At 36.8% G+C, this 16,943-nt stretch overlaps 1 protein-coding gene across 1 annotated transcript in view; it reads left to right on the top strand.

Moving 5' to 3' along the window:
• The first annotated feature begins 226 nt into the window (after nucleotides 1-226).
• The window catches only part of LOC140149138 (uncharacterized), a 33,740-nt gene continuing 17,023 nt past the window's right edge, over nucleotides 227-16,943 (top strand). The window contains exons 1-5 of the mRNA XM_072171326.1: nucleotides 227-536; nucleotides 6,285-6,366; nucleotides 9,478-9,530; nucleotides 11,256-11,384; nucleotides 12,848-13,044. Coding sequence (XP_072027427.1) covers nucleotides 350-536; nucleotides 6,285-6,366; nucleotides 9,478-9,530; nucleotides 11,256-11,384; nucleotides 12,848-13,044 — 648 coding nt within the window. The 5' untranslated portion in view covers nucleotides 227-349. The remainder of the gene's footprint in view (nucleotides 537-6,284; nucleotides 6,367-9,477; nucleotides 9,531-11,255; nucleotides 11,385-12,847; nucleotides 13,045-16,943) is intronic.

Here is a 16,943-nt window from a genome sequence, read left to right as displayed (position 1 = left end):
CACTCCATAGCGCCATTAGGCGAACGTTTACGGTAGTTGCTAACCTTATATGGGGTCTTAATATCTCGAATCATGTGAAATTAAACTGAGTCAAATTTACACAACATACAACTCAGGTAACCTTTATACGCTTCAATTAATTTGTCTGCAATTCGAAAATCTATCAACCATACTAAGAATGCCAAGGGTGCATGTATAACGGTTACATACGAAATAAACGTACGTACGTTCAAAAGCTTTCACGCCCAAAGAGACAGGCAGACAGACAGACACCCCGACAGACAGACAAAGCATTTTGCTGTACCTGAACAGAGGAAGTATTACAAGAGGACAACATCTATCTGCAATCATGGAATCTGCTAGTTCGGAAAAGGAGCTGTACAGAAAAGACAACTCGGTGCGTGGTGGAAATGGTAAACTGTATCTTGTGTTGTTAGTTGCTGCGGTATGTTTTGCCTTTGCCGCCTTCGTTATTGCCATTGTCAGTCTGTCCAAACAGACCGGATCATCAGCATCACCTAGTGTGGTTAATGTAGGTAAGCTATGATTCAATATGTTTGCTGTCAGCAAGTCAGCAGTCTCTTTGCTATATTGGCTTAAAAATAATAACAGCTAATTACATGAATAACGAACTAATAACGGTAATCGCAACACGAAAGAAGATATTGACATTGCGATTCTTCGTAGTACGAGTAGAGGACATTTGAGCCTCACAGTTCTTAAGACTTGGGCCGGGGACAGGGGCCAAAAGGTAAGTGATATATTGGCCCCCGGGGCACAACTGTAAAGTTTAGGACCACAAGGCCCAAATGTAAAAAAGAAAGAAAAACACTACAGGGTTGCGAAGGTATCAGAGGGAAGCTAAAAGACTAAACGCTCCATGTCGGCATTTCGCGCCTCTGTCGCCCCTCGTTATGGATCGCGAGGGTCACAGAGACTGTGTTGTAACAAGATGAGTGTTCATTTTGTCAACAGAAATGGATGTATAGACAGTGCTTTCTCTTCTAAACACCTTAACTAAATAATTTAATATACAGAATAATGCTGCATGGGATCCGTCACCATGGTAGAGTCAAAGTATCCAATGTGACATGTGTACCAGATGACCAACCAGCAGCCACAATACATCCAACAACGACAAAAACTCATCAATATCTATGCTCTTTACTTATTATTTTGTTTAAACTTTCTTCAGAAAGGGTAGTCCCTTCAATGACAAAGCACTGATTTTCAAGTAGGCCCAGGAAGTATAATTGAAACAATATAGCAAAGTGTGATTTGTATTATAATAATATAAATTAAAACTAATTTACATGACATCTCCATGTACAATGATATTAACATTATTTTTACAATAAGATTAGTACAAGGCATTTTTAACAAAAGTGCCGATCTTTGGTTGTAATATACTCATGTTATCAAAATTATTACAAATACTAGCAAGAGATTATTCCACTGCTCTCATTTGAAAAGTTCTTATTCCAAGATGGTTCAGATAACAAATTTTGACTATTGATACCTTTTGAATGAACAGAGTGCACGACGGTAAAGTGAGAAGAAAGTTATGTTGGAGCAGTACATTTGAGGCATTTGAGAGCTCATTTGAACAATTTAACCAAACAGGGACACAATAGTCAAAATTAGGCATAACAATTTTTTATCAAGAATGACGTGTACTATAAACACCATGAATTTAACGCTCATAATCAAGAATGTAGTTGGATTTTCATAAATACAAGAAGAGTTTTATCATATGCGCACATAGTACATTTACAGGTTACATTGTTAGGAGGACTGTTTACAGAAGTAAGTGGCCCAAGTATTGAGCCTTGAGGAATACCAAATATACTATTAAAATCAGAAATACAAGAATGAATATTTACAACCTGTGATCTTGCACTAAGATATGATCTAAACCATTCTGATCCAATAATTCCATAATAGCAAAGTTAACCAAGCAGAAGGGCATGATTCATACAGTCAAAGGCTTTGCTTAAATCAAGAAAAATTGCCCCTGTTGTACGTCTTTCCTTTATGTGAAAAACTTTGTTATATGATTTGTAGGATGAACTTTTGCAAAACACCAAAGTGTTATTTTTCAATAATATAGTGATTTTGCTTCGACCAACTATACATCGTGTATTAATAACTGGAGATACAGCGGGCAGAAATGTCTTCACCAAAAACGTGTTCTTCTCTAATGACCATCTTCCTTTATTTGTTACCACCAAGAGTCAAGAAGCTTTCAATCGGATTTGTTTTCATTGTACAATATCTAATTTTTTCAATATGTATCTTTTGTGCAATAAGTTCAATCATGAAAAAAAAAATCTGAAACAAAGGTGTGCATATGTTCAACTTTAGTTGTGCGATATTTGGATGGTTAGCCGCTCTTGGCACCCTGTCATCTTGCGCTCATACGTTAAGTTAATTTTAAGATACTGAGTTAAACAGACAATATTTACATTGTTTTGTTGTAACAATACTAAATGCGTTTCATTTTGTACATGTAACCTATCATGGGACACATAATCACACATTGTATATGCAATACAGGTAATAACACATTTGACCTGTCATGGGCTTTGATATGAATATAATTTCACAAATAAGATTTGTGACGACGATATAGAAGCAAGCAAACCATGAATTTATTTCATTCATGCTAGGGTCATTCAAAAAGTTCTACCTCCATCATCACATCTCTGTTATCTTACGTGTCAGTATATTGAAATTACCCGTGATTGTACTCTTAAAAACTGAATAGCCAACAGTTTAGTAAGCATCATATTGCAGTTTTGGATAACCTTCATAAAATGTTTTTAAGATGCGGTTGTCCAACTGCTTACTTGGGATAAATATTTTGTTCCTATTTGAGGTCCCTGATGCCTTGTGACTTCAAAATAAAATAAAACACGTTTTATATGAGAAGAAAACATTGAAGGTTCAACAGACATACAAATGATTTTGATTTAAACTTTTGATCCAAACACAAGCAATTAATTCCTACCTCGGAATTTTCAGATGGTACTCCATCTTTCATCAGCGAGTGAGTGACTGTATCAGGTCGAGATCAATGTTTGTAACATTGTATATATTTACAAAATACAAACTATGTGCATACGGCTTATATTTGATTTTAACTTAGGACCCAATTAATACGACTTGAACCAACAAGTGCTCACCCGATCGAAGTCAACAACCTATGGGAAGGGTCAATAAAGAAGGCTATTCTGAACATGGAGGTGGAACTTTTTGAATGACCCTCGTACTTAACACACATTTTTTCTGTTATTTGCAATTATTGGAGCACATCTTACTGGCAATGTGTCACGAGATCTCTGGTCTATTCAACATGCCCGGTCAACATGATAAAACTATATACAACACAGGGTGTCCCATAAAAAATTATCGGGCAAATGAATTTGGACTTAAGTCGAGAAATAGAAATCATAATCATAAATCTAATCAAAATCTAAACATCAGAGTGTAGCCCATCTTATTCTGCATCTTATACTATGCGCATTAGTGGTTAAACTGTCAATGGGCTTTATATTTTGTTCTATGAAATCCTTTTCATTCTTTATAAACAACGTGTTTCTTGAAAAACATTTGATTAGGTTTTGTTCAAATTTGAAAACCTGCACGAAATTGAAAATGAAGGCTTGCATGTAAGATGATGCTCGGTATTTTGTAAATATCTTTTTTCGTTAATGTTGATATAAATGTTGCATACAGAATAACTACATAAAGAATTGCAACTGGCTTAAAAATTTCTCACACACATTAATGTTTTCGGAATATGTCCAAGAAATTGTAATGCAAAGTTTAAATCGTTTAAAATTCAAACATTAATGTTGCATGGTATCAAAATCACACGTAAAGCTGTAATTACTTGATCATTGTCATTCTTGGCTCAAATGTTCTTTGTAAATATATTTGCACAACATAAAGAATTAAAGCTGGAGAGCTTCCAATTCCAGAAATCAAAGTTTTCTCAGACAAACTGTTATTCATCTTCATTGAAAGCATAAATGACATAACACCGTCGGATTTTAATAGGTTATGTAAACTAAATTTAGTGAGATACACAAACTTTAGGAAGCAGTGAGCGAGTATGAAAAAAAAGCCTGTTGATCAAACTTGGAATGAACTGCATTGACGTACGCATGATACAATCGTTCATATCTTCAGAACCAGTCGACCGAATCAAATCAATTTTTCGTATGTGATGCACAACAAAATAGGCTATGCTTTACATTTTACAACTTTTGATTCGGATGTCTATTTTTTGACTTACGTTCAATTTTATTCACTCGGTAATTTTTTCTGGGACATCCTGTATAACTAAATTATGGGGTCATTACTACAAATTTCGGAATGATTACCCTTTTCAGTAACGAGCCATGTTCTAAATTCGGAGTAACGACCCTTCTCGGAGTAATGAACCTTCGGACTAACGAGAGCCTTGTTCTAAATCAAAGTATTGATCCTTCGGATTGACGAATTATGGACACTTTTTTTTTGAGCCTCATAACTGCTAAATTATTGGTCTAAAGTATATAAAGTATATAAAAGTATATATAATTAGAATGACAAAGACTTGACAAATCCATATGTGAGGACAAATTTGGGCAAAAATACTCAGTTGAGAGAAAATCGCGAAAACAGTGGGTCAAAAACCTGTTTTCTCAAAACTGAACATTTTTGCCCAAATTTAACCTCACATATGGATTTGTTAAGTCTTTGCCATTCTAAATATACTTTTCCTTTAGACCAACAATTTAGCAGTTATGAGGTTTCCATAATTCAAGGGTTAAGACCAACCTTAATGTGTGAATTATGACCTGACAAACACAATGAATTTGTCTGATTCAATTTAGGTGTAAGTTATTTATTAACTGTAGATATAATCATCACATTGATGCTACATTATGATTATGATTATGTTTAATTTTTAAACAGGTAGTAAACATGGTTAAGTTGTATGCGGTTGAGATTTGCAAACTAGTCCAAGATATTTCAGTCAATACAGTTTGTCCACTCTGAAGTACAAAGTGACAACGCTCGCATATACAGCGCGTTAACTGTGCGTAGTGCTGCGTCTCTGCTGCAGGTATGCGTGCCTTCAAAGTTGGCACAATGTGAGCGTCCGCGTCTGTACTTTGTACTTCAGAGTAGACTGACTGTAGGCACTACAATCGTGTAAATTATGTTAAAGATGCCATACTTGGTAGAGTAATAGTACTTATATAATGTGATTAATTTAGGCTATGGAGCCATTTCAACAACACCCGTCATTTTTTGGTAAAAGGTCATTGAACAGGAGCTCACGTTCAAAGTTATTCAAACTTGCTCAAACCTCACATCATCGTCATCCGGATTCAGAAAAACTATACTTTGACCTATATATGACGTACGGTTATGGAGTTATAGGCATACATTTTCAGTTTCTTATAGGATAGTAAAATGCATTTACAAATCTGGATTTTGTAGAAAACACCATTGAAATTGAACAACTAGTTCCAAAGATATGAGCAATTTTAATTAAAAGAGTTTCCAAAACAATATGAAACGAAGGAAATATTTCCTTTGTATGGCTATATCTCAAAATCAATGTTTTTGAGTTCCGACTGATTTTGCTTGATCGCATCACTGACATACGTCTAACTTTGGCTCCGCAGGGGGCAAAAATTAAAATGGTCTGATTTTGTTGAAAATGGTTTCAAATTATTAATCTTGTTGCAAGAAATGAGAAAAAAAGAATAGTTATAATTCTCCAAGAGTGCTTCTTATTCAGGTAATACAAGAATTGTCAAGGTCAAATTGACTCAATACAGAATTCAATGCGATTTAGTGGATATTGTCCTATTTTGCTTTTTTACCATGGTAACGAAACATCATACATATACCATTTTCAATAAAATCAGGGGCAATTTTCATTTTCGCCCCTGTGGAGTCAAAAATCTGATATGTCAAACGATACTTTTTCTGAATCCTTATGACTAGATGTACACATTATTGTTGTTTTTAACCATGACTAAGCAATTTTGAACTTAACCACCGTGTGAAAGTTCAATGACCTTTGCCCACAAAATGAAGGTGCTGTTGAATTGGCTCCATAGCCTATTATGATTAGCTATAAGTGTTGTATCTCTGCCAAATATGTCAAATTTAACATGATTTGCACGATGGTTACGGCAACTTGATCTATTAGACTAAACCAGCGTTCATGTCATGTACAAATGTTGCGACATCACGTCTATTCATGCTATTATTCGTAGGTTTAACATCTGCAGATTATGACAAAGATGACAAAGTCTGGATGATACACAGTGGACACGCCGCGTTCAATCAGTTTTATATGCAAGTATCCAATTATTATTATCGTAAACAACAATACACATACCGCCTCCCTCCACCCCACCATCCCGGGTTAAGACGCAGTACTTATCACTTTGAATGAAGCTTTGGTCCAAGTGACCTTCATCAGGAATCACTAATGATACACTCTCAGAACATTGGTTAAAAATTTTAACAACATTGGTTAAAAATTTTAACCAACTTGGTTAAAATTTTAACCAACTATGTATTCACAGGTGAACAGCCCAACAGTTGGTTATATTGTTAGCCAACCTGGGTTGGTTAACAATATAACCACAGGTTGGTTAAAAACATTAACCAACTACTGCTTAACATTACGGTAATCAACCAGTTGGGCAAAGCATGTTGGGCAAAATGGGCAAAATATAACCAACAGTTGGTTAAACACTATGAATGGGAAGTTCGTTTGATCGTTCATAGTTTAACCAATATGTTGGTTAGTTCAGACTCAGGTTAAATGAGTACACAATGGATTAATTGGAGACATTTGAAGGTAGGAATATTATATTACATCATTTTATCGGTATAACACTTGTTAAAATGTGTGCGAGGCCGCTACTGTGAGCAAGACCTACGATGCTTTATCGACCACAGCTACCACCACAACCGGTAAGCCTAACAGTTGGTTAAGCATACCGGTTGTGGTGGTAGCTGTCGTCGATAAAGCATCGTAAGTCTTGCTCAAGTCTGGCCTCACACACACTTAAACTAAGTGTTATACCCGATAAAATGATGTACTTTATAATATAATGTCCTACCTTCAAATGTCTCCAACAGATCTTGAAGACCCCAATCCACAGCTTTGCAGCAAGCCACTCATCGTCCATCTTGTTTTCTGAAATGCGTTTTTGCCCAACACAATGACCAATCACAGTTCGCAAAGGAACACCATGTGACCATGGTTGGGCAAAACCATACTTTGCCCAACTTAATTGGCGGGAAAAGGATGTTCTTTACCAAGTTTGGTTAACTTTTAACCAACATTGGTAATTTTGAACTCTGAATTCACCCAACCTGTGTAAGTACCATATTGACAGGTTTGACCATCCATGTATTAAACTGTATTTTGCCCAACTTCAAGAATCTTAACCATTGTTGAGCATTTTTTAACCAACTGTTTTCTGCCCATTCATTTTTATCCAATGTTTTGAGAGTGTACAAGAGAAACAAAACCAAAATAAGAAATGAATGTATTTTGAAATTATGCGAATTGCCGTCGAAGTGACGTCATAATCGGATTAACTACCATAGCAATAGATGAATACAATTTTGACTATCGTCCTGCACTACAACGTTCACGCGGTACCTACTCCTCTTTTCACCATACGCCAAGTGCTTCTAGAATGCTGCTAAAATAAGAAAAATTTTAATGCTAATTTATTGCACGTTCTAGGGAAGCGTGGTTACCTTTTTGAAATCGCCGAGTGGGAGGGTTTTCAATGAAATATTTTTTGTGTCAAAACTGAAGCATCCTATGTATAAAAGAATATATGAATATTAACTGCACTGCATATGTATACATGTATAACGATTCGTGATACCCAATCGTGCTAAACTTTATGTGGTTTAGGAGGCAGAGAATTTTATTTCAATTTTATATACGCCAAAATATTTTCTGAATAAATTAATTGTATGTAAATTTTACGTAGGTCCCGACTAAAGATTACAGTTTCGTCTTTATGGGAATCTAATCTTTTGATATCTGAAAGAAACTTTGGGGACGTGGACTTTTCCTATAAATTGCAAAAATTCAGACCGTCTTACAAGAAAAATGGTAGGCTGACTGGGCTCCATACTTCGCAACCGACGCGATGTCCTGGGCAGAGCACGCGGCCGAAATCAAAATCGATTTATGTATTGTGTATGTATCATAGGCCCCTCGTATTAATTGTCTATATGCGCTTGAGAATTCAACAATATTAATAATGGTAGCTCTATTATAATACACATTAATGTTTTAAGCAGATAAAATTCCAAAATATGGTACGTTTTCTGTCTTTGCTTGTCACGTGGTATGTTGAAGCAGGGAAGTGCCACTAGGCTGGTTGAAGTATTGAAGTTGCGATTGTATGTTCGAATTTTCTAGATGGCACCAACAAGTCAGGTGGCCGAGCGGTGAAGGCGCTGGTAATATGTTGATACTGTATGTAGCGTGGGTTCGAGCCCCGCCTCTGCCGAACTAAATTTCCTGTTTTTTTAAAATTTCATATTATGTTAGGGAAATGTGGCTGGGAGAATTGATGTATGACGAAGAGTGGTGTGCGCGGTACCGATGCATTGAAACATAGATGTCAAAGAAATGCTGATCACTCGCACCTGTAAGATTAGTATATTTGAAAAGAACGGTATTGTATTCAATCTATGTTTGCTGACATACACATGTGAATGTGATTAGTGCAATCTGCTTGTAATGCAGGGCGATCTATTCAAAAATTGTATTCATCTATTGCTATGGTAGTTAATCTGATTATGACGTCACTTCGACGGCGAATAAAGTTATCATTGAATATTAATACTATGATGCAAAGAAATACAAATACGAAGGTACCAGAGACAGCACAAACACAACCTATTGCAAGAAATGAGAGAAAATGCAACTACTACAATAACTTTGGTATAAACCAATACAAGAAAAACAATTTATAATTGTATTACTTTTATTTAATACTACTAATACTGAGGATTGAAGCAAACCGCAAAAAAACCCAAAAAAATCTGTAGATCGGAGCCACAGGTACGAAGATATACTCATATTGGATTTCGAAAAACTGATCTTCTCTATATCATTTTTTTTTTTTTAATATGAGACCCGACCCATCTCTATATGGACCTAAAGCTAAAAAAAAATGCTATGTCTCAAAGCTCATGGCAGTTTCAAAAACGAATGCGGAATGATTTTTTTTGTTAAGATTTTGATTTAGATTTTTTTTTAAACTTAATTTTGAGCTAAAATGTAATTTTCGAGTGTTCCAAAGTACACGGCATAAAATTGAGGTTGATTCACACAATTGAGGTACAAATATCAATACCTATAAACAATCCGAGTATCGAATCCTGTACATTTGCTACTTCGTTCTTCTTCCTAATATACAGAAGCGAAAAAACTGGCAAGTTGGAAGGATTTGTCCCGGATATTATAAATGCAGGTAAGTTATGCACTCGAAATACGTATCTCACAAATTGTGATGCTTGTTAAATGCAGGTTATTAAACTATGCACTTGAGATCATTTTGGACTCTTTTATTCATAGTGACAATTTTATCATACTTCCCAACTTGTGATTGCATTTTGAGCATTTACTGTTGGATGAGGTTATTGAATCACAGATATTGAATTATGCCATTGGACTTGAGACCAGTTTGGCTCCAAAGACTTGAAACAAGTCTAACAATTATCACAGAAAACAAATGTTAACACCATGAATCTTAAATGTAAGGAACGCCTCAACCTTGAGACCCATTTTAGCATGAGAATCTTAAGTTTAGCATTTTCTTATGCAGGGTTATGTAGTCTTATGCACTTTCTGTTATGCAGAGTAGACTTACCGGTTCGCAGATCGGCCATTGGTTCTATTTTATTGTATTTAAGTAATACTAGTGGGAGCCGCGCGCTTCACGCGACTCCCACTAGTATTACTTAAATACAATAAGTAATACTAGTGGAGTCGCGTGAAGGCGCTGACTCCCACTAGTATTACTTAAATACAATAAGTAAGTAAGTAATACTAGTGGTAGTCGCGCGCTTCACGCGGGCCCCCGCTAGTTGGGTAAACGGGAGCGGTTAGTAAACCGAAGTGGTTAGTAGACACGGTAAACGATGATGATCATTATCAAAACCTGACCTTTGACCTCGGATGACCTTTGCGGTTTCAAACTGCCCAAGTGTCAGGGATTATATTCCCCATGAGTTACAGCCTATTGGGAGCAACTGTGAATTTGACCTGACCTTTGACCTCATATCACCTTTGAAGTTTTGCACTCCGCAAGTGCCAGGGATTTTCCCCGAGACACAGCCCGATCAGAGCTACTTTAAATTTGACCTGACCTTTGACCTCGGATGTCCTAACAAATGCAAATTTGCTCTGGCGGACCAAGTAGCACATAGCCACCAAGTTTGAGGGCCATGCGACCTGTCAGTTCCGAAAATAAGGGCGAACAGACAGACCCACGTATCAAAAATCTTAAGATAAATAATTATAAATACCTGTGAAAGACTCACATATCAAACAGCCGGTTATTCCTTCATGTAATTTTACACGAAATTAGGGTTAGGGTTAAGGTTAGGAATAGTTTAGATTAGGGTTAGGATTAGGGTTAGAGTTAGGATTAGCTTACACGAAATAATTACATGAAGGATCGACCCAAACATCTTAAGATAAATAAATACCTGTGAATACTACATGTTACTTCAGAAATGATTTATGTAATGATTGTAATCCATTTGGCAACTAACACAAAACGTTTTAAAACGTTTCTAGAACGTACGATACGTTTAAAAACGTTTTTAAAACGTTGTGTGTCATGACCCAAATGGAACATGACCACTCTCACTGTAAGCTTGGTTTTGTGTAATATCAGTGTAGGTTTTAAGTTCAACTCTGGAACTTATAAAGTACTGCATACCTGGTATGGTTATATAAAATGGTAACGTTGAAAACTGAGACCATAATACCTAGGTTGAAAAAGTTCCCTGACCTTTTGATTAAATCTCAAATTAAACATAATTAATAACCTTTTCATGAAATATAAAGTAGCCTATTGTTTAAGTTATATTAAGATGACACCGTTTCCCGGTTTTGGAGCTGTATGATAGCATGGTTTTAGTTCAAACGCGTTTTTTCAAGACTCTCAATTATCTCGTTTTTGTAACAGTTTGCAGAATAGCCAATAAGAATTGTAAGATTGTGGCCGACCTCTGGTCAAATTGTTGGAGCAACGAGGAGGGAGAGGCAGCACGAGGAGGGTATGGGCTGATGGCAGGGTGGTATGACGCGTGCAGTGGTAAGATATACTAGCATGAACAATTCAGTGGCGTATCAGGGTTAGTTGTCAGGGGAAATATCCCCGGGAAATATCATAGGTATGTTCCATGGCGTATTACAATACAGTCTGCCGGTTGCGAAGGCCTTATCCCCTGTTGTTAAGCACATTTTAGTTGGATTACGTAACTGATCTGCTCCGGTGACTGCACTGACGCTTTACAACACATCACATTTTGGGGTTATCAAAATGACAAAAAAAAAAAAAAGGGGGGAAGTGTTAGCTCTCGTTCGATACAAAAATTTGTTTTTGATTGGATGAAGGGAACACTGGAGGTTTTGAGAAAAAACAATCACACAGGCATATTTTACAGCTCTCTATGAGCTTCTATGTTGCTATGCATTCAACCGTGTAGTATAACACAGACTGCGTCCTGCGTGGAGACTAGACTCGCTCATTCTCTCTGTGCTGGAATTTTTTTGGTAGCACATCAGACATATCGAATTGCATTCTGAATACGAAGGATGTCTTTCTGATATCAAATAATTTTCATTTTTTGAAATTCACGATATAATACAAATTTTATGACAAATTATTAAAATTTGATATTTTTGGTATATATAACAGTCCTCGAATTACATTTTATAAATCTAATGACATATTCTTAGAGTGTATGTAGCTGGTAGGAAAAATTGACGATCAATTGAAAATTTTGACCTTTCATATTGAAGGTATGGATTTTTTTTTTTTAATAGACCTAAATTTTTGGTGTTTTGGAAAAAAATCCATATCTTCAATACGAAAGGTCAAAATTTTCAATTGATCGTCGGCTTTTCATCCCACCTACATACACTTTAAGTATAAATCATCAGATTTATAAAGTTTACTGTGAGTACTGTTAAATCATTTCCCATAAAATGTGTATTACATTGCGAATTTCAAAAAAAAAATCAAAATTATTTCATATCAAAAGGACATTCTTCGTATTCAGAATGCAATTCGATGTCTGATGTGCCCCAATGTCCCACAATAAATACTGTCCAAACGTTCATACCCATCCCTTAAGGAGTTTATATCGTGAAAATAAGAATGAAACGGCGTCAGTACATTTACGGTGGCGTAGCTACGGAGGTAAAGTGGCACGCGTGCTCTGTGCGCCGTCTTAGGGGGTGGGTACCGAATCACCGCTGGTTAATTTATTTGGGTCAACCAATTCAAAATTCTATGTGTACTGATACTTATATAATATGTTGTCAAAATTTTGACAATTAAGGGTAAATATTGCTATAATACATACGTTTGGAAAAAAAAGATCCCTACACCCCCTGTCGAAACTGTCGAAATCTTTAGGTCGTCGGTACATTTCCAATTATGTTCACGAACTCCCCTTCTCCTTATTATTATTATTATTATTATTATTATTATTATTATTATTATTATTATTATTATTATTATTATTATTATTATTATTATTATTACTTTAGGATATCGATCTACTACTGAGCGACGACGTACCTTCGCCTTTGCCGATCAATATACCACGTCCCCGCACCAGACATTTGTCGTGCTACCAGGAAATCCCAAGAAGTTCGACTGGCGAAATATAACCGGAAAGACCATTGCCTTCTACGACGGGGTCTATTTTAATGAAGAATGCCTTGCAAAGGCTGAAGGAATTGTTGTAAGTAGGGTTATAAAGCCTAGCCAACCTACTCGCACAGTAGCGGCGGCGGAACGATTTTGAAAGTGGGGGAGCCAGTCAGTGGGTTCGCGGGCCCCTCATAATGAAGGCCGGCCCTATTGAAACTATTTAGGGGACCATTTTGGCACTATTTTTGTGTACAATAATAGTTTGAAAACTCCAGAAGCAAAAAGGATATGTTTATCCATAGGTCTACACAGGTGGTTGGAAACATTTGCAAAATGAAGGTCAATTGAAGCCATTTGGTTCATAATTATGCCACCCCATGAGGCATACTGTTTTTGCAATGTCCGTCCCTCCGTCTGGTGCTCGGCACCGCCAGAAATCATTTAATGTTCTCATACGGTCCTGGGGGGTCACTAAAAATGGGTGAGGGGGATGTGCGGCCACATGGACCCCCCATTTTTCAACTACCTCTCACCCAAACGACCCCCTTTTCTATTTTACTGAATTCCCTCTCACCCAATGACCCCTTTTTTTTCCTGTCACCAAAAGACCCCCTTTTTTCAAAAGTTTTGGAGAAATTTCTGATAATCTCTCACTAAATGACCTAGACTTCTCCGTAGTCCACTTGCCCATTGTGCATAGGCCTACTCTTAAAACTCTGATTTAATTAATGTGTGCACAATTGATAGATTTTCACGCTTGATCTGATCTTTTTAGTCACCGTACTCCGTCTGTTTGTTGGCTTCCCAAGTGGACTACTTACTTTGCATTGCGGTTAACATGTTTAACACGGTTGTCTATGGATGAGATTGTCGGATTTCTGGCCTACTAAAATTGGCCATAATGTAATGCATCTTTAAATGGATCTGGCTTGTGATTGGTCGCCCAGATCTCGTTATGGTTTAAATCCTCCAGGCATGTGCCACTACCATTGATAACTACATCGTAAACAACTGTGCGGCGCTTTGTGTACTAGGTGCATGAGCGCGTCTTGTACGTCCATGCTTTGTACTTGCGGTTAAACATGTTACATTGGATTGATACAAGTATGATTGACGGTGTGTGTTCCCGGTGTGTGTTAGGGACTAAGTCCCCGGTGTGATGCGCCCTGAGTAATTTAATTTAATTATTTAAACTCCTAGACCTAGCGATCTGTAGACCCCCCCTTACCAAAATTTAAGCCATATTTAAGCAATATACCTAGCAATACAAGAAGGCTTCAAAGCCTTAATATCCATATGCCTTATAAGTAATATTTAAGGCAGGTTTTTAAGGCATACCTTAGGCATACCTTAGGCATACTTAAGTAATAGTTTAAGGCTTCGTTTCTGATATTTAAGCATATATTGCTTACACAAAAAGCAATATATTGCTTACACAAATAGGCAATATATTGCTTACACTAAGAAGCAATATACATGTATCGCTTTTGTGATCTAACACATGCTTTAGATCTAGTCGAGAGAATATATTAGTTCTGACTTTGAGCAACATAGTTTGCGCACACATCATATGATATATAATACTTTTTTGTAACAGTGTGTTGTACGTTTTTCTACCACAGTATTAAGCTAGCATAAAGACACTATAGACATTAGGTTATGATGTACTGAATATGCCCCAATATACTCCTCCCTCACTTGCACTTGGTCATTCCATGTTTCAAGAAATGCATGCCTAGCTTTCACAGCACCACCTGGATACCAAATCAATCGTGTATATTTTAAGCTTACCTATATACTTGTCCATGCATGCTAATAACACTTGCACACTTCCAAGCAGTAATTACTTTTATAGCTACATGGAACACATATACATTGATTGTCAAATAACATCACAATGTTAATGAAAAGAAGGCATTTCATAGCTGAAAACATCAAAAAAATGAGGAGCTACATCATCTCTGCAGTCATCACAATTCAAAATGACAGTTGGAAATATATTCCCATAATGCACCATTTGACCCTGAGGTCATATTGCTAAATATCCTATATTGCTAATTTCTTATTGCTAAATACTAGTTGTTAACAGTATATATTGCTTGAAATGTTTATATTGTTTATTTAGTTTTATATTGCTAATGGACATCAATGCAGTTAACAATATATTGCCTAAAATATATATTGCTAGCAATATGCTTCAACACTGCTTGTGGTATTGCTAAAATAAAGCATATTTTGTTTATTGCTTGTGATATTGCTTAAATATTGCTTAATAAGGCTTCAACATTGGTTAGGGCCTCCCTCGGGTCCATGGAGAACGACCGGTAATGTAGATTACATAGCATTAAAATCAACCCAATACATGGACCCTACCAGTCTGTCAATCTGCCTTCCAGTTCCCAGTACTTTGTGGGAATTCACTTTTACGGATTTGGAGTCACGCAATCTTTCTATATACCACGTCCATGTTTTCACTACATTAACGTTTGTGTAAGCGACTAAAACAACGATATTGTATCCGACCAATCAACGCAGCTTGGCAGCGCGGGGATATTTGAAAAGGCTTCCCTAGCTAAATAATGTGCAAACATTTGCAAACCGCTCGCGATAATATACGCAATATGGACAATAGGCCTAAGTCCGAGTCGAGTGGTTGCCTTTTATTATTGCGCGTACCATGGGTCTATCGGACGCGTGCCGCTTGAGCTCAATACCTCTCAGTTGTTGACAAGTGTCCCATCCCGCGGCATAGCTTTGTGCTACCATATTTGAATTGAAACTGGGGCGGGGCTTTCGTAATTGACATCGGAATCACCGTGCTTCGTTGAACGAATATTTGGAAGAGAGATAGCTAACAGATTGGACCAGTGCCCAACCAAGAAAAAACACCCCTTTTCACGCGTTTTTTTGGTCACGTATGCTTACATCATTATATTTCCAGCGAAAATACAGCTTATTTAGCCAATGTGAACATGGGGTCATCACCAGAAATATTTTCCTATCATATTGGACTAACACGTCAGCTATATGGTTATGAAATTATTATAATCTGATCTACTGGACTTACGTTTTTGTGAGTGGCAATATTTCACATCCTATCTCTGGATGGTTGCATCATCACTTAGACAGCCAACTGATGTTAAAGCGACGCAAAGTTCGTTGACCTGTGAAAGGATGTTACGTCAGAGGTCGAAGATGATTTATGTTAAACCTCTGAGGATCTTCTTTATCGCTGAACAATAGGCCCCTGCCAGGTTTGTGTCGTACCCGCCTCCCTTGTTAAGTGAAGGCTCCTCCCGTTTAACATAAAGAAGATTCCTCAGAGGTTTCTCTCATCTGCTTTCGCGATCGTAATATCTTGACGTCCTTGTTGTCAAATGAATGATTAGTGCCGCTTCTAAGTGCGTGTAAACATCAGTTGGCCTCTCTGATACCATGCATCCGAGATAGGATGCGCTGGTTGCCACCACAAAAAAGCGTAAGTCCAGTAGATCAGATTATAATAATTTCATAGTTATTTATACCTGGATGAATGATAATCTTCATAATCGTGTCAGCTATATGGTATTTCACGATCATATAACAGTAATAAAAAGAAAACTACAAACGTTCGTTCGTCGGATGTTTGACGAAGTGACCAGCTCTAATGACGTCACTATGTAAACAACATAGAGGTATAAATAATTAATTAGGTAATACCAAATATGGAGGTATCCAAAAGTATGCTAATTAGAACAGGTTAGAAGGCACGACGAATCAGAATACGATCCTGGTATCCAATTCTATGCAAATGAGTTGAAGGTGGTTACGTGAACATGTACACTAATGCGACTCTTGTGTATACCGACCTCTGTGGCAAAGCCTCATCTATTGGTGGTGTTCAAGGTCATATATTGAGGTCAAAGGTCATTTGAGGTCAACTTATAAAATACCATTAGACTTTTGGTCAAACTTAAAACTAAAATTAATAAGCTTCAGGCTTGTGATATT

This window comes from Amphiura filiformis, chromosome 1, assembly GCF_039555335.1.
Source record: "Amphiura filiformis chromosome 1, Afil_fr2py, whole genome shotgun sequence".
In the NCBI taxonomy this organism is placed as follows: Eukaryota; Metazoa; Echinodermata; class Ophiuroidea; order Amphilepidida; family Amphiuridae; genus Amphiura; species Amphiura filiformis.
This window is presented reverse-complemented; position numbering and strand designations above follow the sequence as displayed.